At 41.0% G+C, this 24,114-nt stretch overlaps 1 protein-coding gene across 1 annotated transcript; it reads left to right on the top strand.

Annotated features, from left to right (window-relative positions):
• Window positions 1-24,114, top strand: LOC582139. Its single transcript, XM_030992587.1, has 2 exons — window positions 1-2,382; window positions 20,582-24,114. Exons 1-2 carry the CDS (start codon window positions 1,090-1,092, stop codon window positions 20,594-20,596), a joined length of 1,308 nt encoding a protein of 435 aa, XP_030848447.1. The 5' UTR covers window positions 1-1,089; the 3' UTR covers window positions 20,597-24,114.

Here is a 24,114-nt window from a genome sequence, read left to right as displayed (position 1 = left end):
TTGATAAGCGTACGTGACTGTATATACTCCTTTGACCCGTTCTAGATTTCGAGACAATTTTAACTTAGTGATATTGAGGACTTCATTGCTGTAGCAGTGGATTTTAAACGCTAAGTAATCAAAGACTTCGAACCACTTGAACTGTGACTGTGACTCTGTGAGACGTCAACAATGATTTAAAGACAAATAATTATTATGTCAACGCGATATTATATTTACAACAATGTTGCAAACTTGCAATAACGAAGGAATGTATCAAGACAAGTCAAGGAGTCAATGTCTAGTGATTCATCGCAGATGACTATTATCTTCCGTGATGAATTCGTCGAAATTCCAGTAATGAACTCTCGCCGTCTCGTGTAAGAAAAGGTGGTGGTGGAAAGGGGGTAGTGAATGACCTCTTTGGAGCGGGAGGATCCCCCTTCAGGACCCCTCCAGTGTTGCGGCCAAGAACCCCGACTGGGTCGGAAAAGGGTAAAGCGGAGAGAAGACTTCGGACCCAGCTGAGCTCCACCGCGCCTGATAACAATCGGTGTATTGATTACCTCCGTGCATATTATGCGTGATTTGCATGCAACAAGCAAGCCACTGACACGGAACATCTGGGCAGGGAGAGAGAGAGGGAGAGGGAGGGAGAGAGAAAGAAAGAGAGGGAATGAAAGAGAGGGAGGCAAAGGGGCCTTTGCTAAGGAGTGTTGATTTGCGTGCGTGCTTGAGACCTCGTCTTGCCTTTATTCTCCCCGCTGACTGTCCAGCTATATCTAAAGCCAGCTCCGCTCCGAGTGTTATTTGTTCAGCTTTCTTACAACGATCAGTTTACTCATTGTAAAGGTGATAACAACACAACACAAGTCGGCCAGCTTGCGATGTGCTGTGATTTGGCTTCCAGACGCCCTTTTGCCTACACATAGCGAAGACTCTATTCTTGGTGCATCAGTGTTTCGTGTGTATGGTATAATCTTCGCAGGCTCACTTATGTCTCTGGACGTCATTACACGCAATTAGCATTTTTGACCAGGTGGGCTCAAACTCAAGAATGCGGAACTCGTGGAACCTTAGTCGTGTAATTGCAGCTCAGCAGTGGTAGATATGGCAGAGAACGAGGACGAGAATGATCGCGACATGGATCAAGAAACGACGAAAAAGGAATGCTCTGAGAAGAATGAATCGGAATCAGACCAGATTCTTCCTAGCAGTACCTGTACAGGGGCGACGACGAGCAAAGGGGCGGGGCCGTCGAGTGGCGCTGGTTCGAACAGCCGCAGAAGTCGTCGAAAGCAAAGTGATCCCCGTCGCGTCGGCAGCGAGATGGTGAAAATGGAAGTGGATCTGGTAGAGATTAAATCCGAAATCATAGACCACGGTGATAGCGATAGTCATGGGAAAGATCCGGAAGACCATTTCGACGACGACGACGATGTCTTTCTCAAAGTCAGGACCAATGCACTCGCGCCAATTCCCGACACTCCTTCGAGTTTGGAACATTTGGGAAAATCCCTGATGCACGATCAATCACGTATTCTTATTCAAGATCGAGATCGGAGGGATGTTTTACAGAGAACCGTCGTCAATGACGAGGACTGCCAACCTGAAGATCTTAGCATGAGCAGTAAAAAGCGTGATCATAAGCGTGTCGTCCTTGCAATACCGTCGGTTGTCAGACCAACCAAGGGAACTAAATCAAGGGACCTAGGAAGAAATAATTCTGTAAACTCATCAACCCATTCGCATACATCTCAGAACTCGTCTCATCTTTTTAGAGCATTTTCTCATGATTTACAGGCGGAAGAAAGCCTCGGCCTCGTTGGACTCGAGAGAGATTACTTAATGAAATACAGACACGATTACGACGACGACCATCACGACTCACACTCCCAAGTCAACGACCACCACCGTGAATATTCCACATCTCTGCCATTCGCGATCGCCCACCAACACAAAGTTCTTCTCGAACAGGAGTGCGATTCTCAGGATCTCATGTGTGGTGACCAAAAAGAAACAAACGGGAAAACATCTCCATCGACATCGACTTCATCGTCATCGTCGACTTCGCAATCGTCGAAGGCGATGGGTAAACCCGGGAGGTCGTACAAGAACTTGAGTCGTTCGCGGAGGATCGTCGCGAACGCTCGAGAGCGTAATCGAGTCCACACGATCAGCTCTGCCTTCGAGGGTCTTCGTCGAGCAGTACCATCGTACTCGCACAACCAAAAACTCTCGAAGCTGGCCATACTCCGGATCGCATGCAGTTACATCCTGGCCCTGGCCAAGCTCGCCGACCTCGACTACAGCCCCGAAGACGAGCAACAGATAAGCTTCGAGGACTGTGTCGATCTCTGCACCGAGACGCTGCAAGCAGAGGGGAGGTCGAAAAGACGGAAGGTAAGTGTGATAATTGGAAATGATTTCCTCTTCCTGGTCTCATTTAAACAATACAAACAGTATTTTGGAACTGAGCTGCAGTTTTGTTTTCTTCTTTCTAACCAATAACAACAAAAACAGATGTAACAAACAAACAATAACCACGATATTCCCTTGCAGATAATTACCGATTAAGATCGTTCAGGATTAGTGCTCATAAAATAATTAATACGTAATGAAATGAGGTAATTTGTACATGAGCAGCGTATTAGTGAGTATGCCTTACATGTTTATAGACATGACACACACTTTTTGCTGGATAAGCCAATACATCAAAAAGTGAAATTGTATATTTTGGGCCAAAAAGTGCAGAAAATTTGTCAACGGACATTCAAGTTATCTAGATATTATTTTTTAATTGGATGAAAATGGTTGTCAACGAGAGAATCTTCACTCTACCTGTCAGATTTCAAATCTGGTAATTTGTGTGACATATCTGATTCTCGAGAGCGAATGATCACTTGGGCGGAGTACAATATACCAATTCTGTATTTGAAATGGACTTTGAGATAAGAGATTGGAAATTGAAAGATAGCGCTTGGTATTAATTGGGAAATCTCACAAGCACACTCACTAATCCATTATTGTTATTAAGTATTATTTTAAATCGACACGTGCTAATTATTGCGTGAAACCTATAGGCTAAATGGGGAAACATTTTGGCGCATATAGCGATACAGCTTCATAGGCTTTAGCAAATTAGCATGCACCCAAGATTATTTTTGGCGATTTCGACCTTGTATTTATACGCCTCTCCATTCGAACCTTACTTCCCCTTTCACATTTCCCTCTCTTTTCTTCTACTTTCTGTGGTAATTTTCGATTAGAAATTACACCCATCCATGCCCATGCACTGTTCGCGTTTCTCATTCGAGCCCCTCGCTTATTAATCAACGACTGCCATTTATGATTCAAGCTTCATGCATGAATTCATCTCAATTTGTGTGTGGTTTTCTCAAAATCATTCTCCTCATAGCTCCCCTTGTCTCGTATTCTTTTTTTTTCTCCCCCTCTCGTTTCCTCTCTACTCGTTCATAATTTCTTCTCGATATTTTTGTTGAGCGGGGAAAGAGAATGGTTGTTTTTGAACATAGAAATGAGTGTGAACATATATTATTGAGGTAGTCTGATTCGGGCAACCTCTCCTATCTCTCCCCTCCCTACCCCTTCCCCAACCTCTTTTCTCTCTCGCTCTCCTCGTTCCTTCCCCTCTGTCGTTTATTATTTCTCATAATATTTCTGTCGATTAGGAGGGGAAAACGCGGGAATATAGATTTTGAGAGATGAAAATGTATTGAGGGTGATTACATGTATGTCGTTTGCTTCAGGCAATCTGTCTGTCTTCTTCCCTCTTTCCCCTCACCCTCTCCAGTGTCTCTTCATCTCTCAAATGCTCCCATTTCCCCATCTACTCCCTCTCTTCTTCGTCTCCGTTCTCTTTATCTGTCTCTCTCCCTCCTTCCCTCTCTCTCTCTCCATCTCCCTTTCATTCTCCCCCGCTCATTATTCTCTGTCTCTCTGGCGATGCTTCTTCGCTTGCTCTTTCCCTCCCGTCCATGCCGGCCCACTTCACAGCTGTTTGCCGTGGTCACCACTCATCCCGTATTCGAGTTTCTCGTCGCCTCTTGACAACTCTCAAGTCGGTATAGAGTGAATTGAGAAACTCCTCCTACAGAAATAACAGACGTTTCTTGACGCCATTTTGATCGTGATGTAGTGCAATTCTTCCTGTGAGTGTATAGATTTTAAAAGAAACGCATCTGGTTCTTGTTCGGTTTCTGCCTCTGATTTTCCTCGTTCTAAACAGGGATATTAAACTCACATATCCCTGTTCTAAATATTGCGCTCCTGTGTATTTTACACATTTTAATTCTATGCACCTCGAAAGCGCACATGTCATCAGCTCATTCGGTATCTTTGGTAAATAACCCGATATTCCGCCCTCGTTCTTCATGAAATACAACAGTTGGCCCATAATTCGCAAATGTCACATAACATACTGCGATAGTACATAATTTATTCATCATTCTTATAGAACCATAATAGATAACGATGCGGAAGAAGGAGTTGAAGAAGAAAAAAAAAGAATAAAGTAGAAAATCTGAAAGAACAAAAGAAAGAATGAATGAAAGAAGAAAGATAAGAATAAGACAGAGGGAGAAGAAGAAAGAAGGAACAGAGACGAAGATGTTGGCACTGCTGCTGCTGATGATTATGAGGAGGAGGAGAGGGAGGAAGGAGGATACTGATGGTGGTCACGAAAATGGCGATCAAGACATAGTGATAGCGATCAGAGCCTGACATTGTTAGGCCATAGGCTCAAAGATTCGTGGAATTTAGAAAAATGCTGAGAGTATATGCCTGCAGACCGGTATTGCTTCTAAGCACCATTTCACTCCGAAAACTGTCTGCATCTGTCCTGCTCTGCAACATGCCTAAACCAACTACAAAGCATCGTCATACAGAGACATGTTTAGTAACATGATCCCTAGTCCTACTGAACACAACATTCAAGTCAGCACAGTGTATTAATATCTCAATTGATTAAGTTTACTGTTCTAAAGGTCATCCCAGGCAATGCGAAGATTATAATCATTTTAATCGAAAATTTGCGAAAGCAGCTGTGTTCCAATCGACTGCAGGTACATCCACAAATTATTTTGATCATTAGAGCACTCTTTATGCTCGGAAAGAGAGAGAGAGAGAAACTGGGGTGGAGAGGGAGGGAGGGAGGGAAGGAGGAAGGGTGGAGGAGGGAAGGAGTGAGGGAGGGAGGGAGGGCGGGACGGAGGGGAAAGAGAAAGAAGAAGAAGAGAGAGAGAGAGAGAGAGAGAGAGAGAGGGGGGGGGGCGCCATACAACTTGTAAAGTTTGCACTGCAGTCTTGATAGGAAGTGCGTTACAGATATACTCTAATGACGATTTAAAGTGACGAAAATTGCGATTGTTTTGGTTTTGGTCTTCTTACGTTTTCCTTTTAAAAATCCGAATGCATTGTACTTTGAAATAATAAAAGTCAATATTCAAATGAACGACGGCGAGACAGCTCTATTCAGTGCCATATTATAATGACTCTGTTCTCCATCTATTTCTGTAACAAAACTGAAATGTCAGTCATGACAATGCTGGCTGTTCAAAAGAAGATCGTAGATCGTCCTTTCCCTTTCTGAGATTCATATCGATCTGCTGTTGTCAAAAGACGGTTGCTTGTTGAATGTTCGACTTCAAACCTTGCCCTTCAGCTTGTGGTTGGAAGAAAAGGTCGAGTTCTGCATGGCAACGATGAAAACTAATTTGTGAGCTATCTTATTCTTTGTATGTCAGTTTGGAAGAATATCATGATATAAATAATGTCCTCGTGAAGAAGATTTCTTTTCAAATGCCCACATGTTTGAAATAGAACGAGATAAAAGAGTACAGTTTGGACCATACCAAATTTCTGCGTGTTTTTCGGTAAGCTTGATTTAATTTCTTTAGTAACAATTTGATGATTAAAAACATTCTTTTGATTTAATTTGAATTATTTCTTCTGCATTCTATTTATTTATAAGCAAAATTCGTTAACATAACAAGCAAAAATTACTAAGGGTAAACTTTTTGACAATATAGTCTGTTGGTTACTGGTTTGCGCTTCAACTTGTGGTTGAACAAGAATAATGAATGATACCAGGGGGAAGAAAACTAATATGGATATGAGAGCTCTTCCCGACATCACACCAGTGAATTAAACATGCTATGCGTAGACTGTTGGTTTAATACTTGATTGCGCTTCGGCTTGTAGTTGAACTAGAACATAATGATAACGGGGGGGGGGGGGGGGAGGAGGGGGGCAAGGAAAAAACTAAAACGGCTGCCTGAGAGCATGGATGGTGATAGACTCTTGCCCAACATAACATGACAATCAAGGGAACATCTGTTTGGATGTTGCGGTCGGACTTGAACATTAATTGCGAAATGCAAATTGTGAGCTGAATCCTGCCGTTTGCTGACAGTGTGGTTCTGACAGCTGTATACCGTGTAGTCTGCTTTTCGTAGCGAGATAGAGAAAGAGAGAGAGAGAGAGAGAGAGAGAGAGAGAGAGGGGAGGGGGCAGTAGATGGAGAAAGAGGGGGAGGGGGTGTAGATGTACTGGGATGCACATCATGATCAATTTATGTTTCTAGTATAGGGGAGAGAGGGAATGGGGAAGGAGATGGGGGGGGGGCGCGGTATTCGACTTAACAATGTAAAATTCGGCACTCTTGTTGTGCAAAACCTGTCCGCAACCCCCGCCCCACCTCCCTAAGAGCGATACCTTAATTGTATTCACACTATAGCTCCTTGGTGGAATAGTAAAGTGTTGAAAGACTGATTAAAACTCATCACAGTTCGAAAGCTAGAGTTCTTTTACAATATAAATGAAATTAAAGTGAAACAGATATCGTCTGACGGTAATGATGATGACAAGGTGTTTCCTATGGACTGGGACAGGTGAAAAGTCTCTGTGATGTACCGCCGGCAACAACTTGCTCTGTTGCGAACACCCACAAAATGACGAAAGTGTCAATTTAAAATAAATATATGACTAAGGCCCAGTAAGGGTGTCTTTTCTCTTTAGAGGAAATATAATAATATGCTATCCATAATATGTTTGTATTACTGCCCCCAAGGAAGAAGGCACTTAGGAGAAAAACAGAAATTAATGATATTTTGTACACGACCAACGGGAGAGTTATCCGCGACTACGTCACAAACCACTGACCATACTGCTAATTTGAGATTCGCATAGACTCTGTAATCTCATATTTCAATTTTTTTTAAATTTTAATTATCGGTCCGATTTATTTTATACTTGCGCCATTCTGCTGATCTGATTTTTCTGCTTTTATTCAAATGAACTTATATAACATGCATTGCCCTTCTCTCGAATAATTTCGTACCACGTGAATGACTGACAGTCATGTAGGGGCGGCGGGAGTTTTTTTTTTAAGGGAAAGGGGGATATAGGTATAGGCAATTATGAAGCATGAAGCCCGAAACCTTAGCCTACTAAACAAATCTCAGCAAACTGTAGGCCTATCCTTTTACGAATTAATGAAAAAGTAGCCCCACAAAAAAGAGCACCCGAAATGGAAAAAATAGCCCCCAAAAGTTGAAAAAGTACCCCAAAAAAATTTCCCAAAAATTTGAAATGGAGCCCCCGAAATGAAAAACTTAATTTTTTGCCTGAGGTATAGCCTCCTCCCCCGGGGGTTGCGGCCCATGTAGAACTATAAATTGTCTTGTATGTCTCAGTCAGTGTGTTAGATAAATCAGGGTCTAAAATTGAAGACTAATATTTAGTTGGAGACTTGGACGCTACGAATCTCTTGGAAAAATGCGGAAACGAATGAAGAACAAACAGGAAATTGTATAGGCCGACGCTCGGATCTCCAGACTTCATGCAGTGGTCCGCTGCTATCTTCAATAATTACGTCCTTTCGAAATTTAGGGGGAGATTGCAATAATGTCGTCGACTTCTTAAAATATGTTATTGTAATGTTGCCAATTTGTCAGAGATTGTGTGTATGGATGAGCCGGGGTTATGATTTAGAGCGATAAAGACAAACGAACATCATTCAGGAAAATGATGTTTCACCCATACGTTCGTTTAAATTAGTTAGCATTAGTATACCAAAATGCTGTATCAGATATATTTACCTATTTAATCCTATGGACCAAGAATACCCAAATGATAACGGATATCATAATAATTTACTACGGTTATTGACATGCCAAACAGCTCCCACGTAAATCATTTAAAATGGGTGTCATTGATGTGATATCATTCTCAATTGCGTTGTCCAATTTTGTGTATCCTTATACTTCTAGTTCTGTGTCGTGGTATAGTGGTTCATCCACTTGACTCTCAATCCTAAGGTTGGGGGTTCGAATCCCAGCCCACCACTAATGTCAAGACATTAATCAGCATTTACCACTATCCACCAGGGCCCTCAATAAGAAGAGCACTAATGCTGATGAGGCTTCCCTGGGCGCGTTATTTTTTTCTTCTGCGGCACAGATTAGCCTATGGGAAAGTTTAGGGTTAGGGTTAGGGTTAGGGTTAAACCAAGACCTCTTTAAAAAAAAAAAAAAAAAGCCCCAATCTGTGCAGCAGAAAAAAAATGACGCTCCCTGGGCAAACAAAATCATTATTATTATTATATTATTTTTGTATCGCCCTGTCATGTACGGTGTCTTTAAATGACAACCAAGAAGAAAATTCGTGAGGCGGCTGGAAGCGAGGGTAGGAGGGGTCTTGGGGGGGGGGGGAGGGGAGGGGGATTGCCTGAAGATGGCATTTGAAGGGTCCGGGTGTCACTGGGGTATGTTAACGTGACTGTGAAATCATAGGCTAATCGTTAGTACTGGCAAGGGACCTCTCCAGTTCGAGCAGGTGGGGATGGGAGACCTAATTCACTTTTCGTTTCAACCACCCCCATGGACTCTTTCTTGCCCTTCTTTCTTTACCTACGTGTGTAAATATAGGCCTACTTGTCTCATGTTCTCCTTTCAAACTCTCTCTCAAATGGCACATCCCTCTATTCAATAGCTATCTGTGCATGCCTAAGGAATACACCTCCCTATTTTCTCTCTCCCCCCTTCATTCCCTCACCATCTGCTCTCTCCCTCTCCCATGCCTTCCACTCTCCCTCCCCATTCTCTTCACTTTCTCGCCATCTATCCCCTCTTCATTATGTCTCTCTCTCTCTCTCTCTCTCTCTCTCTCTCTCCTCTATCCCCCCTCTCTCCCCTCTCTCCCCTCTCTCCCCTCTCTTTTCCCTCTCTTCTCCCCTTTCTCTCTCTTTCCCCTCCACCCCTCTTCTCTATCCAAAATGCAAAAAAGGCAAAAAGGAAAAAGTCACTGATACTAATTTGTTATTTCATATTCATTCAACTTACCATTGCTTTTGATTTTATTAACTATAATATCAAATCTAATGGCCATATTCAATTTCAATCCATGCTTCTGTCTTTAAGTCAGGGATAACATGATCAAGGTATGATTATGGAAGTAGATTAAACGGTGAATCCAAACAGGAAGGACTGCTCTCTTCATCGATCTAGATAGGATATTTTATGCGAAATACATATAACAGTTTCGTCCACTACTCCACTCGCCTGAAGCAACCCCACCCATCTTATAGCTTCTTCCAAAGAGCCTCCATAATCTATACAAGAAGAATTGTGCTTTGCTTACAAAATCCAAATCGATGCCCTTTATCGGGGAGTAGCTTGTGAGTCGCCATCTTTGCAACGAGAAACCCAAAGTCGTGTCGCGGTGGCCAAAGGCAATTTTCGTGCACAGGTGTTCTCCGAGTCGAAATGCAATTTTCTCCAAATCGCCAATCCTCGGCTGCTGGCTGGCTCGCGCACCAAGCTAAATGAAAACGCATAATCGAACCAAATGTTGTAGCACATAGCAATATGCCCCGCAATTACATATGTATGGCGTCGTGCTATAAAGACTGGGGCCCTAGTAAGCACAACAGGAATGATTTGTAATAGATCAAAGTGAAGTGGTAGGCTATATGTTGTTGATTTTCAGCTGAAAATGGGCTTGCCAGTTATGGCAAACGATATTGGGTGATGAATTACAAGTTAATTAGATGATGCACTATTTGATGTAGTTGGCTGCATAGCTACAGAATATGAAAATGATTTGCTTGATGTACATGACCGAATTTAAATGATATTTCGGAAGGTAAATGTGAGATGTTTCATAATCATGTGTGGTCGAATCAATCCCACCTCCCTCACGAGTCACGAGCATTAACAATTCGATAGTGCAATAATGGGCATGATGTAAATACGTGTAGCTAAATCAACTGTCAACAAAATATATGCATTTTCCGTAGACGAAAATCAACCTGGCCTCCGTCTTGAATCTAACCAAAGTAAAAATCGATCGTTTTTCCCCCTGAGATGATTTCGAATGCCTCCAATAGCCCACCAGTCCAAATACGTGATAAAACTACTGTTATTGAGATAATGTAATAGCAAAATATATATATATATTTTTTTTTGTGTTTTTATTGGATAATCAAAAGAAATCACAATATGAACAAATAATTTTAATATTAGAAACAAATTCACTAAACAGAATAAAGCAATAACAAGAACGTAAAGTAAATGGTACAAATTAAAATCCCCAAAAGCAGACAATGGAAAACGTTACAAAGTTAACCTAATAATCTTCTCGGAACTACAGGCGTAACCTTTTGTTGATACTTGATTGACAGTTGGCTTTGAACCGAATTCCAACAGCAAGCAGACAAACATTATTCATTTATTTATTTGCTTATATTTATCCATTCATTCACTTATTTACAATTACATATTTGTTTTTGTTTTGGTTTCATTGTGGATAATTTTGAAGAAATTAATGATCATAATTATGCAGATGCCACCCGTAGTGCCCAAAATGTAGGCCTCCTTAGATCAAATGTTGACATGACCATGAATAAAATAGATAAGTTTAATTCTATGATCCTTGCTAGCCTTTCTTCTGGGGGGGGGGGGGGGGAAGAGCTCTTTTTTGCTAGGAGGTCGTTTCTTTCGAAGATAATATATTCATCTCCTTGTGATTATCCTTTGCAATTCTTGACAATGATACCCTTGCTAGCCTTCTTTTTTTTTTGGGGGGGGGGAGCTCTTTTTGCTAGGAGGTCGTTTCTTTCGAAGACAATATCTTCATCTCCTTGTGATTTTCCTCTGAAATTCCTGACAATGATATCCTCGCTAGTCTTTCTTCTTGGGGGGGGGGGGGGGCGGAGATGGGCTCTCAGTTTTTTCCTAGGAGGTCGTTTCTTTCTAAGACAATATATTCATCTCCTTGTGCTTTTCCTCTGAAATGCCTGACAATGATTGATGTGCTTGGTATGGAGCGCCTTGAGTTAATCTTGGAATCCTATACCGATGATGTCACTGACCTCCTCCTTTCTGATCGAGGATTATGGGGAAGAGTGGCCTAGCTACATGGGGGCACGGGGGCACCTCCCCTCACATCGAATGGAAGAGAGATATATATATATATATGTATATATATATATACATGGAGGTAGAGAGAGAGAGAAGGGGGGGGGGGGGCTATGAAAAAGAAGACGTTTGGAATCCCTCCGACACCCTTAAAAATACCATTTTACCGTATCTTAAGATTTGATGTACCAGGGGCAAAATCTTGTCCATAGACGGGGGGGGGGGGGGGGGCGTTGTATCTTGGAAGCCCACCCTCAAGTATAATCCCACTTCACATAGCATTTTTTATTGAACTCTCAACCGGGGGGGGGGGGGTTGGAAGGGGCGTTGGTTAGTCTCGTTCTCTGCTGGATACGCCACATTGCTCCGTAATGTTACCTTTGCTGTCAGCGTCGGGGATTTTGAAAACTTTCTCTTTATCCGATGTCCCCTTTTGCACATAGTCTGGCACCATGGACATGTTTTCATCGTTTTGGGATCTTTTATGTTTGTTAGAAAGTTAAATTTTATAAAGTCTACCACTTTTACCAATGTCGTGGCTATGAGCTAGTATTGTCATCATGTTATCTATGTAGTTCACTCACGGTTGTAAAAAAGTTTCAAAGTTTTAGCTCTTAGTTGTCACTATTGTGATGTTTTCTGCAGGAAGAGTACGAAGTATACGACAAATTATGTACCCTAAACTTCTGGACTACTGAAGCAATAACCTCTAGTTTGGTAGAATTATGAGGAGCTATATATTTGTCTGTCTCGTTACGTTTTCACCGCTTATAAAGCATTAGCCTTAAACACAAAAGCAACAGTTTTCGAGATATCATTGAACAGCATTGTGTATTCAAGGGCAGATTTTCCATCGAGTTACATAATGATGTCAGGCTTTTGAAAAGAGTTTCATTGCTTCAGATATTACCTCTTGAATTTTGACAAAGAATATTCAACGTACCTCGCATCGAATTGAACAAGTAACCTTTACCTGTGGAATAAACATGTACAGTGTACAGGTATCATTGACTTGGCTATACATGGATTTCGGGTGTAAAAATTATGTTTTTGTTTACATTTGTGTACACAAACACAATGTTCGCTAGCAGAGAGAGAGAGAGAGAGAGAGAGAGGGGGGGGGGGGAGGTGTGCTTGTTCGCGATATGGAGAACATAATTATACAAACTATTAACTATTATCAATATCACAATTTTCAATGTGTTGTGGTTTTTTATTATTTCATGGAAAAATGATTTTGCAAATGAAATCAGTGACAGACAGTGAGTGAATCATTTCTTTCCAAGATACCATAGTGAAGATAATAACTGATAAATACACTTTCTCCTAATCGGAACTACGATGTGAACATGAAAATAATTATGTGAAACGAACAATCTATTCTTTGATGGATCGATGGGAGGGGGGGGGGAGGGGTGGGGGTCACGATGGCTCATTTTTTGTAAGAGATCTTTTTTTCTTCTCGGACTTGTGCAACCCCTCCCCTAGCAAAACACCCCTCAATACTGCACTATATGCCAAATACATTTCGTTGGATTATATGGGAATGCGACCTTTCTTCAATCATAGCCGGAATGCAACATTACCTTTAATACCTCATTTCTCCCTGAATTTCCCCGAAAGGGGCACATCCCTAGACGATGGACGCCTGAGGGCTCCTTGACATGTCGTCTCGTCATCGTCATCCTCGTCGACCGTACAACGACAGCGGTAAACCCCGACACCCCCAGGGCGATCGAACGTTTCCCCGGTGGTCGAGAATATGCCATCGTGGTCTAGGAAAAAAAATAGAAACCCGATTGCATTTCAAGTCCATAGGTCCGTAGTCATGATCGTACCCACTGATTAATGATTTGAACAATCTTTTGGCTTTGGTGTAGCTGTATATATGCATTTTGTAAATATGTTATAATTCGATAACACTCCGTTATACAAATCGTGTATTGATAACTGAAATGTATTACTTATCAATGTTGAATATCCGAACGAAAATAAAAATTAGTCTGATTAATCCATTTTCTTTTAAATGTCTACATCCATGAATGTGTCCAAATTGCATTACCTTGGCTCTCGTTCTTTCGTTCAAGTGTCTGCCTTTGCCGTTCCGTGCCCAGAAGATAAATAGGGACCTGGTGGGATACCGGAAGACATTGTGATCTTGTGACCTTGCGGTGACATTATGGAAGATATTATCCGCAGCGAGTAGAGATGGTGCACACGTTGTGTGCGTTATCAGTGTGATAATATCCGTAAATTGCTAAGTGAGCGCCTATGAGACTTTCAAGTGCTTTTTATGAATCCAAATTTCTAATGGTATTGCAGAGTTAAATTTTAAACAAGAATATTGCATGTCTGCGTTACGTAACCATCTTGTTCGTCCTCTTTCATCTTCGCCCCATCTGTCTCCCTCTATCATCAATCTTTCATATTATCACCACTGATCTCTACGATTTTTTTCTTGTAATGTTCCCAGGTAATGTTCGTGGATATAATTATTATGGTCATAGAATATACACAAGATGGTGAGTTAAGATGACTAATAGCATCTTTGGTTGATGGTTAAATCATTGTCTATCTATTCTTCTGCACACCACCCTATCCGTACATCATTCTCCTCCTTCCCCTTCTCCCAATCTTCTTCCAACCCTCTCCTCTTCTATACGGCGGTATGGCCGAGGGGGATTCCACAGACAGAACCCACTTCTGCTTCTCAAGAATCAATCACGATTGTAGAGACCTCCATGAACCCGGTTGAGCGGCACACTCATGCCAAGCTTCGCCGGAAACTCGGCTCTGTCAAGTAGTGAACAGCTGCTCGAGGGGGAAGGAACCACTTTCTTTCTGTTTCCCCCTCTCTCCCTTGCCAAGACACAATCAAGACTTGCTTGCTTGCTTGCTTGTGAGTTGTCGTCTGCGGGGGAATTTGGCGCGAAAAGAAGAGTGTGGACAGAATGATGTGTGCAACATGGATGTTAACATGAGAATGTATTTTCTATGACGTCGCAATGAATGATTGGCGTGTTTTCTTTGCAAAATTACTTTAATTTAAATGGCTATCTAAGTGAAGCAGCCCTCCCCATATTTCTCATTTTCAATATGAAACGAATAGTGTATAGATGCCTACCAAACTCGACTCTGTCTATCTGTAGTATTGAGGACAGTGGGCATTTGCACCAACACTCCCTTCCCGTCGCTCCCTGTAAAACACCCTGTCGGTCAAGAGAAACTATCCCTATCATTTTTTTCATTTTAAAACACTTATGCAGCCGCCACAAATGACCAACATCGTTCAATATTTCATCATTAAGACCAGAGCTCGTGGATTGTTATGTACTTTCGAAGCAGCTCTCCAAAACCCACCTCCCCTCCTCCTCTCTCTCTATTACATCACCCTCAAACCATACAAAGCACACACCCCCGTCCCAAACAAATGCCAGGCAAGTTCACGAATGATCATACCAGTGGAGGATCCAGGATTCTCCGGGAGGGAGGGGGGGGGGGGTCTAAAAACTACGTGACAAGCTAAGCTGTGGTGTACCGGTTTGGCTAAAACATTCTATTACAAGCCAACATTAATAGGCCTATAATAATAATTAAATAAAAGAATACTAAAAGGGCATCAGCCTGCTTCTTCCTACTCCCCCTTTTTCTTTGAGGGGAAGGGGGAGCACATGCCCCCTTCGCCCCCTCCTTATTCGCCGCTACATGCCATAACTTTTTTCTCAAGTGTTTTGTGATAACCGCCGAGTGTTTTCTTACTCATGCACCGCTTCGGGCCCAAAAAATGGAAGCTGATTTTTCCTCTGGTTTATCCCGACTGATGGTATTGATTTTTCTGGGCTCCGAACAAGCCCACATGGTCCTAGCCGAGACTGGTCCTGGGGGCGGCCCTCGCAACGCGGCAGGGTCGAGGGTTGACGCAAGGTGTAGGGCGTTTTGCATATATTGGATATGAAGCATCGGAGGTAAAAGATTGAGCTGGCTGAATAGGCTGATTGATTGTCTGCAATATCTTGCCTTCTTCTCGTCTTCATTACGAGTTCAATTTCTAAACCATTGTAATCGTTGTTTCGATTCTTGCATTACGAAATAATTATAAAGCTAAAAATCAATTATTAATTGTAGAATCGATGGTAACCAATTATTATGTAAATGTCAAATGGTAAAAAAAATTCCCCCAGTTACACATTAAATAGGTTGAAAACGAAAAGGGAGTGTATTAAAATGAGGGGGCCGGGCTGAAATTATACCAGTTGCTTTATAGCCCAATTAAATACATGTAAGCATAACACTGGATAGAAACAGGGCCAAAAAGATAAGTTGAAAGTATGAAAGGAAATACTATTTTCAGTAACAGAGGATATGTTTCCTTGTTATTATTTCCTCCAGTAAAATAAAAATAAACACTTGATCGGAGTCAAATTTGCATGCACTGGACATCGACGTCTCCCTTGATAAACATTGTACTTAAGCGAGTTCACAGTAACGCCTGGGCGTGACAACTACGGTTGACCTCATCTCCCTGTCTATCGCGACCGAGTTTGAGGAATGTGTGAGGGGAAGGGTTCCCGCGGGACTCGTCAAATTGTTCCAGGACCAATCCTTCTTGTCGTCTGAGCCCCTCCTATCTCTCTACCCAGGTCATTTCAGGTCACGGCCAGTCTCTCTCTCTCTCTCTCTCTCTCTCTCTCTCTCTCTCTCTCTCTCACTCTTCCTGGTTGCGGTTTTAGAGCGAGCATCGGCTTCGTGACCCGATAAGGTCATGGCTCGTGAGGTTGGAACAAGAACAATTAGTAACCATGGCGCCAGGATGCTTGCAGATGCCGAATGCCTTCGTCATCTAGTCTGCTTTGGCAACCTCGGGGTTGGGGATCATGGTGGGATTAAACATCTTTCAGTTTGAATACCAGTGGCGTAGCGTTGGTCCGGTCAATGGGGGGGGGGGGGGACCCGTGGAATCCCAAGTCATGGGGGGGGGGGGGCACTAGTCTTAATGGCCATCGAGTGAGAGTCAGGGGAGGTTGCCGGCTGAGATAGTTTGTATTAGGTTCATGGTTTGATATTACTGTTTGCCGTCTTGCTTTCTTTCTTTCCTTTCTGATTCTACTAATCCCCTTCGTCATTCGATTTTTCGAGGGGGTACGGGCGGCTACGCCTCTTTTGGATGTTGGTAAAATACTTCAGCCGTGTGTGGAATACGCCATCAATCAGTATGTTGCCATTGATAATCGATGTTTGTAGAATTTACTCTACGATGTTTCTAGAACGGAAATTATTGTCAATTAAATCCAACCGGATAACAGTTATGATGTTACTATAAGGTTTAATTCTATAGACTAATTCAATTTCTCTCCTGAGACATAATTAAGCATCCAAGTGCGACCGTTACTGTCTCTCGTAAAAGATCAGTATTAGGTTGACCACCCATAGATTGCGACCAATTAGCAGACGACGATATAGGTCATCGATAACTCACCTGTCAATCGTCTGTCAAAAAGTTAGAGTAGGTCCTCAGATGTTTTAGACTTCTTTTTTCTCCTTCAAATCGAAATTACCACATTTTGCTGACAAGCACAGCCAAGGAGATCGTGTCGAACTCGAACTTTACATGTCACGAGTTTTCCCATTGATATAAATTGATTCCACTTTGTCTAGTGATTTCAGTTATTGTAAATGTAAAATATTTCACATTATTGCCCTGCACCAGCCCCTCCCTCTCATGCTCTCACTCACTCCCCTCCCTCACTCTCAATTGGGGGAGGGGTTCCCCAGCCCTCCCCCTCAACAACTTGTTTTATTTGATCTGTGACTTGTCTGAATTCAGAATACCTGACCCTATTACCAGAAATATCCAGAAAATCACCTATTATATTAGAAGACTTTAACGATCGCAAATTAATCTGTCCCAGCCTTCTAGCCGGAGTTTCTATCCGGAGTCTCTATGGTCATGCCATGTTTCCGAGATCGCGAGATGACTAATGAGATGAAATTGACCTAACCACATTGTAAGCCTTGACCCCTCGCCTATACTCTCATAATACGAGACGCACAGGTGGCAGACACTTGGCAGTTCATTTCCAATTTTCTCTTCAGCTCTACCATGGCTGAAAATCTTTGGGGACACATTTGTTTATTGGTTGAACTTCGGCCCGTTAATCCCCAAGTCTTGGCCTTGCCAGTTCATTTCGCACTTGTCGAGAGGAGAGTACATGTGGTGATACTCTTCAAGATCAGACTCTGGTGTTTGCTCAGTTTCAGGAGAATGTGACATTGATGGAAAATAGGTCTTTATTATCATACTTATGACACTTGATAGAGGCGTATCCAGATGTTGTTGGGGAGGGGGTGGGGTGAATTCTCACCCATTTCCGTTACCTTAGATGGTGGTAGTGGTGGAGGTGGTGGTGGTGGTGGTGGTGGTGGTGGTGGTGGGGGGGGGGGGTCATGAATCCGTAGCCCGCTATACGATTATCATCAAATAAAAGGAACAAACAAACGAAGCAAAGCAACAGAAAATAGAAAAATGCTTTCATGATACACAGCTTCAACTTCCGTGTTTGCTGGACATGCCAATACAAATAATGATTCAGGTAATATAACTTTTGTGGCTCATGACAATTATTTGTGTATCTACATTCCACCGTCTCACAAGATAATCCATAGTAAGCCTACGTCAGTAGACATCGTAAAAATATTAATCCCGTTTGGTGTGTTCCTGACTTTTCTCCAGATTTTCTCAATCGCTACAAGCAATCCGGTCATTAGATGTTGTGAATACCAAAACCGGAGGCCTTTCATTTTCCTAATACCTGTCTTAAGATTACAGGCCAAGGAATATTTTTATCATTAGAACGATATTATTTACATAGCCTATCGTTCAAAGTCATGTCCATCTTCATACCACTATCATCCGTCCTCGTGATTATTAAAGGAAACAATAGTATTGTAGGCAACTATAACAGTCATTATATCACTGTTACCCCGCCCCTCCTACCTTCATTCCCGTTATATTAAAAAAAAAATCGAGAAATGGTATGACATTGATCATCATCACCATCATCATCATCATCATTTTTGGACCCCATGGAAGAACTGGACCATTTTGAAAATGGTTCTGAAATGGGCTATCCAACCGTTTGTCTATACTTTACACATTTACTTACTTTCTTATCGTTTGAAATGTGTTTTATATGTATGTTTTTTAAAACTTGTATGTATATATGGATTTCGGAAATAAAAACAAACAAACAAACAATCATCATCACCACCACCACCACCACCACCACAACTACTTCAACAGTAACACCACCACCTTCATCCAAAGTATCACCATCATCATCATCTTCATCATCATAATCATCACAATCATATTCACCATAAATCAGCAGCAGCAGCATCACCATCATCGAATATCGCTGCCATAATTACATAACCAAAGCATTACGATCTTTATCAGCAACATATTCAACGTCGTCGTCATCATCATCATCTTATCAACACTTTCATTATTGACATCGTCGTTAACATCTTCAATATTATTGTCAATATAATTATCGTTATCATCATCATTCTCTCCATCATCATCATTACTTCTATTTCTGTCGTTATTGTCGATGTCGTCTTTGTCCTCGCCATCAACATCATCACTTCCATTATCTCTCATTTCTTATATAGGGCCTGCACTGCGCAATCATTATCCATCTAACCAATGCTCATCGAACCGCACTGGGTCAGGCATTATCTGTCATCAGCGAGTCATATCATCAAATCGTGCCATTATTCAATATTGCCCTTTTTCATCCGTCACCGTTTGATTACACGAGAAGGAGAGAGAGACACGGGAGCGCAGATGTATTTCGCTAATTTAAACCGCCGAACAGGTTCCCTGAATATTGTAAATAATGCGATGCGTGAGCGAGTGATGAGCTAAGATTGGGCTAGTGTATGGAGGAGGGAGAAGGATGAATTTCCAGTTGAATTGGTCTTTGCTGTGGCGTAATTTTGTAGCGACGAGTGTTCAGGTCGCCTAATTATTCAAGGTATATAGATGGGCTGTTTTTGTGCTGCCTGCTGCTTGCTCGCTGCTGCTGGCTGCTGGAGCTTTCGCCCTTTCTTCTGTTCGCCCGGCTGGCGCATTGATCGCGGCCCATCGCCCGGGGGACGGGGCTCGCACGCGATGCAAGAAAACATCTGTCCACATGGCCGCGTGGTTGCCATGACTACTAATGGTGTGCCCGCGCTTTTTCTCTTTCGCCATCTCTCTCCCTATCCATCTCGTCTCCGCATCGCTTTCTCTTGCTCTACATATTCTCTCTCACACTCCCGATCCTCCATCTATCCCTCTCTCTCTCCCTCCCTCTCCCTCTCCCTCTCCCTCTCCATCTCCCTTTTCATCTCGTTGAAAAGCTTTCTATTACACCATTCCCCCTTTCTCTCAACCTACTCTCTCACACATTCTCTCTCTCTCTCTCTCTCTCTCTCTCCCTCTCCTCCCCATCTCATTTCTATTTCATCCGTCCCCTTTCCACGCTTTCCAATCTCTGCATCCAAATTGCGCATTGTGATTTAAAGAGGGAAAGGTGTTTAACAATATATTGCACTGATAGATGGAAGGCAACAGTCACGTTCGATGTTTAATGAGTCTGATAGTGTAGCGATGACCTCATTCTCTTTGTGGGGTTAGATACACGATGTCGCAAACCATGTAGTAAAACTACTGTTCTTGTGTCACTACTGTAAGTAAAATATTCCAGTTAATGGCAGCTGAATGATTAACTACTTCAAATTATAGGCCCTATCAATTTAGGGATATACTGTGGATTTTATTATGAGGCTCTGTATTATTTTCTTATCTCCTAGAATTCTAGTTGTACCATAAAGAAGTATGGTTTATTTCGTATTGTTTCATTAAAATGCATCTAATTCAGGTCTTGTTGACTATAAATTCATCCATATTCAAATTAACTATTTATTCTTCTTCTTCCTCTTTTCCTTTGTCTTCGTCTTCTTTTCCTTTGTCTTCGTCTTCTTTCTTTCCTTTTTTCTTTATCCCTCATCTTCACCATCCCGCTTCCGCTTCTCTCTCTCTCTCTCTCTCTCTCTCTCTCTCTCTCTCTCTCTCTCTCTTCCTCCCTCCCCTTCTCTATTTTCTCTCTCCAATACAGGGTCCTATGGAGTGATGCGGAGGCGATGGAGGCCGCTGGAGGCGCTCTTTACCATCATCTACAGCTGGCACCAGGCAGGAGGAAAAGGAAAATCTAATTCCTCAGGCAAGACCCTTGCATCGAAGAATCATTGATCATAGGTTTCAAGCTCGCTGGTACTAATAGCATTCGCCAAGGAGATAAAAAAATTGCAGAACCAAGCCATTATCCCTACAGGAAGTGAAAGCATGGCCCTTCAACAGTATATCTCAAAAAAGTTTACAGTTTCCAATAGGTTTTCCCAAAATAAATATTTCAATTTTTGTTGTTGATAAATCTTGATAGCTAAGAGTCTTTTATAGCAAAGGACAGGAGGAACAGAAAATTTTATATATATATATATATATATATATATATATATATATATTGTTGGGGTGGGGGAGGGGTTGAATATTTATTGGGAGATACATTTTCTTTAACTTTTTGAGATGCCCTGTTATGTATTACAGGTGTACATTAATTGGCTATCTGAAATAAAATTTGGATAGAGAACAAAACCATAACTTGGCTCACAGAAAAAGGTGGATGAGGCTCTAAAAACTCTGTTCAACCATTAAGTTATGACTTTTTGAAAGTCTAGAATTCTAGGTATATGCATATGGAAATCAATATATAATTGACAAATTAGTTATAGATAAATGTTGATTTAAAAAAAACGTTCTGTTCGTTTTGTTCAATTCCCCCAAAGTTTAAAACCTGAACACACCTATACTTGGCTACTATGTTCGTATTGCCCTTTCAGGTGGCCCAGTCAAAGGAGTCATTACATTATATACCAGTGGCATATCCAGAAATTGATAAAAAGGAAAGGGGGCAAAGTGCCCCCTGAATACTCAATAAATCCAAAACTGTAGGCATATCGGGGCGGCTATGCCCTCTGCTGGATACGCCATTGCTGGCTGTCACGATAGTAAAATATTTAAACTGTAACCTCATGGTGTAAGTGTAGTGATCGTTATGTGAAGAGAAATGAACAGATACTGTAACTATATCGTGAAACATAATTATCCTTATGATTGGACCAATTAGTAAGTAATTGTGACATGTTGGATATTGGACAAGTTGTATTCATGGACGCCATTTAAGATGAAAGTGCATTCAATGTGTTTTTGAAAATATATTATGAAGTAAATTAAACGTATATGTGTGTGATCTTAAAGAAGGTAAATGGTGTTTTTCATTTACTTCATTTACACTGTGAATTCTTTCAAAATGTGATACTTGTTATTTATGTCTAATATTTGCTGTACACAATGTAATTGTATACCAGGATCATAATCCTTTAGACTGTATGTTTTTCTTTCAGGCTTTGTAGATTTATTTTGCAGAGTTATAATCATGCTTTAAAATAACAATTATTTCCTCTCTTTCTTGCAATCGTGTATACCAAAAAAATAAATCCGTATCTATTACTAATCCGGACTAATCCACGTTAGCCTATGCTTTTAGTACAGGTGAACTTGAGATATTTTTTTTCCCGGGGGGGGGGGGGGGGACCCGGGGTGGTCATCTTAAAATAAATAGTAGACCAAGTCTTTTCAACATGTGCAACTGAGTAGGCTGCTTGAGTTTGCAATGGGCTATGTTAACTTAATGCTCCATTGCATCATATTCGTAATGTTAGATGATATTTAATATAGTATCTCCTCCATATTTAGATATGGGGATTTAACTTGTATTTATGAGTATTGATTCAACATCTATGTCAATTGATGGTACTACAAATTCGTTAAATTATTAGTGTTGTACTTTTCTTTCAACCAAGTCATATTATGCACCAGTGCAGTGTACTTCTTTGGCACACTCCAAGTGATTTTGTTTTTCAGCCTGTCTTTTATATTTTTACAAACTACCTCTTTATTCGTTCTATTTTTTATATTTTCAAGTTTTTGTACGTCTTTTGAAATTTTGCATCTCTGTGTCATATTAAAAATGAGGAAATGTGAACTGTTTGTATAATTATGAACCCGATTAGATGAACACTCATGACCAAATGAGTCATATATTTCAGTGAACATATCTTTCAAAGAAAGTTGTAAATGTATATCTAGGAATGAACCGAGTTGTATTTTATAGAATAACTGCCACATTGCAAAATGGCAGAAATGTAATCATTAGACAAAGACCTTTGAGATATTTTAGCTCCAGATGGAGTGACGTCATTGCATTTTTGCATTCTTCAAAATACATTCAAATAATAACTCGTAGTCACGCTAGATATACGCCATTTCAATGAATTGTTCCTTTTACTAAATGCCAATTTGAAGAAATAGAGTTAACCTTTCATTTCATGAGGAACTCATGAGGAAAGGGAATTTTCTTTGGTGAAATATGAGTTCCAAAATGTTTTTGCAAAGTTACTCATAAATTATGTGAGGACTTCACGAAGTAAGCAAATGTTATGTAACATTCGACATAGTTTGAGTAAAACAACAATATTGCAAACTTTCCAAAAAGATGAAGTTCAAATCTTGCGCAAAGTTTCTTATTTTGCCCAGTTTCATAAGAGAACAGCTACTGCAATACCATTCTCTAATGTAATGTGTATAAAGAATACTTTATTAATTATTATTGCATAACTTATCATCATTCTGAATTAGATGAGGGATGGTAACATATTGAATGTCGGAAAGAATTTTATGCTACTCTCATTAATATTATTCAAACATCAAAATCCTTTAATATTAAGTCATTAAATCATGAACCAGTAACCCCTTCCAAGTCTTTGAAGTAATGTTCAGTCCCAGCTATTTTTCATATTTGTTTTGCATGAACTCAGAAAAACAGTAATTGTCGCACTCTGATGCAGATTGTTCTTCAGAAAATCAATGGGTACTCTTTAAAATTAAATTCACTGTTCTAAAGTTGGTTCGCCGTCCAAAATGACAGTACATGTATCTATATCATACGCAAATAATTATTTCATAGTCATGATTAGGAATTGAATTAATTATTATTAACTTTGGCTAGTGTAGGTTGAACTAAATAACATATTTATATGTATAATGTCCACCGCCCCCACCTTATATCTCCACATGGCATATGACCCTAGCACACGTGGCGTTATTTTGATTGCGTTATTATCTGCGCTAATAAACAATGTAAATGCATACGCCAATGATTCAACGCGTGGTTTCCATTTCAATTGGTGCATTTTACATTCAAATTTTGCACGGCGTCAATATTACATGCCGCATTAAAGACGGCGTCAGGCGCTGACGTAGTCCTGCGTCAACAAAATGACGCCTCGTGTGCAACGGATATAATGGTTAACCCATTGCCTACTGGAACCTGTTGGCTCCTGTATTAATCCTAGGGAAAGAGAGAATTCAGTAGTCGATGAGTTAAGATGCGTCAAGAATTTGATTGATTGATGAGGTGCCCATTGTATTGGTCACTATATGATTATTGTTTGTGCTGTCCATGGTGTCGTTGCATTGATTCATTCGTATTATCGAGAATAAAAGTACCTATATTATTTAATGACAATTGAA

This window comes from Strongylocentrotus purpuratus, unplaced genomic scaffold, assembly GCF_000002235.5.
Source record: "Strongylocentrotus purpuratus isolate Spur 01 unplaced genomic scaffold, Spur_5.0 spur5_contig_847, whole genome shotgun sequence".
Lineage (NCBI taxonomy): Eukaryota > Metazoa > Echinodermata > Echinoidea > Camarodonta > Strongylocentrotidae > Strongylocentrotus > Strongylocentrotus purpuratus.
The sequence above is the reverse complement of the archived record's forward strand: the minus strand, read 5'-3'. Positions and strand labels throughout refer to the sequence as shown.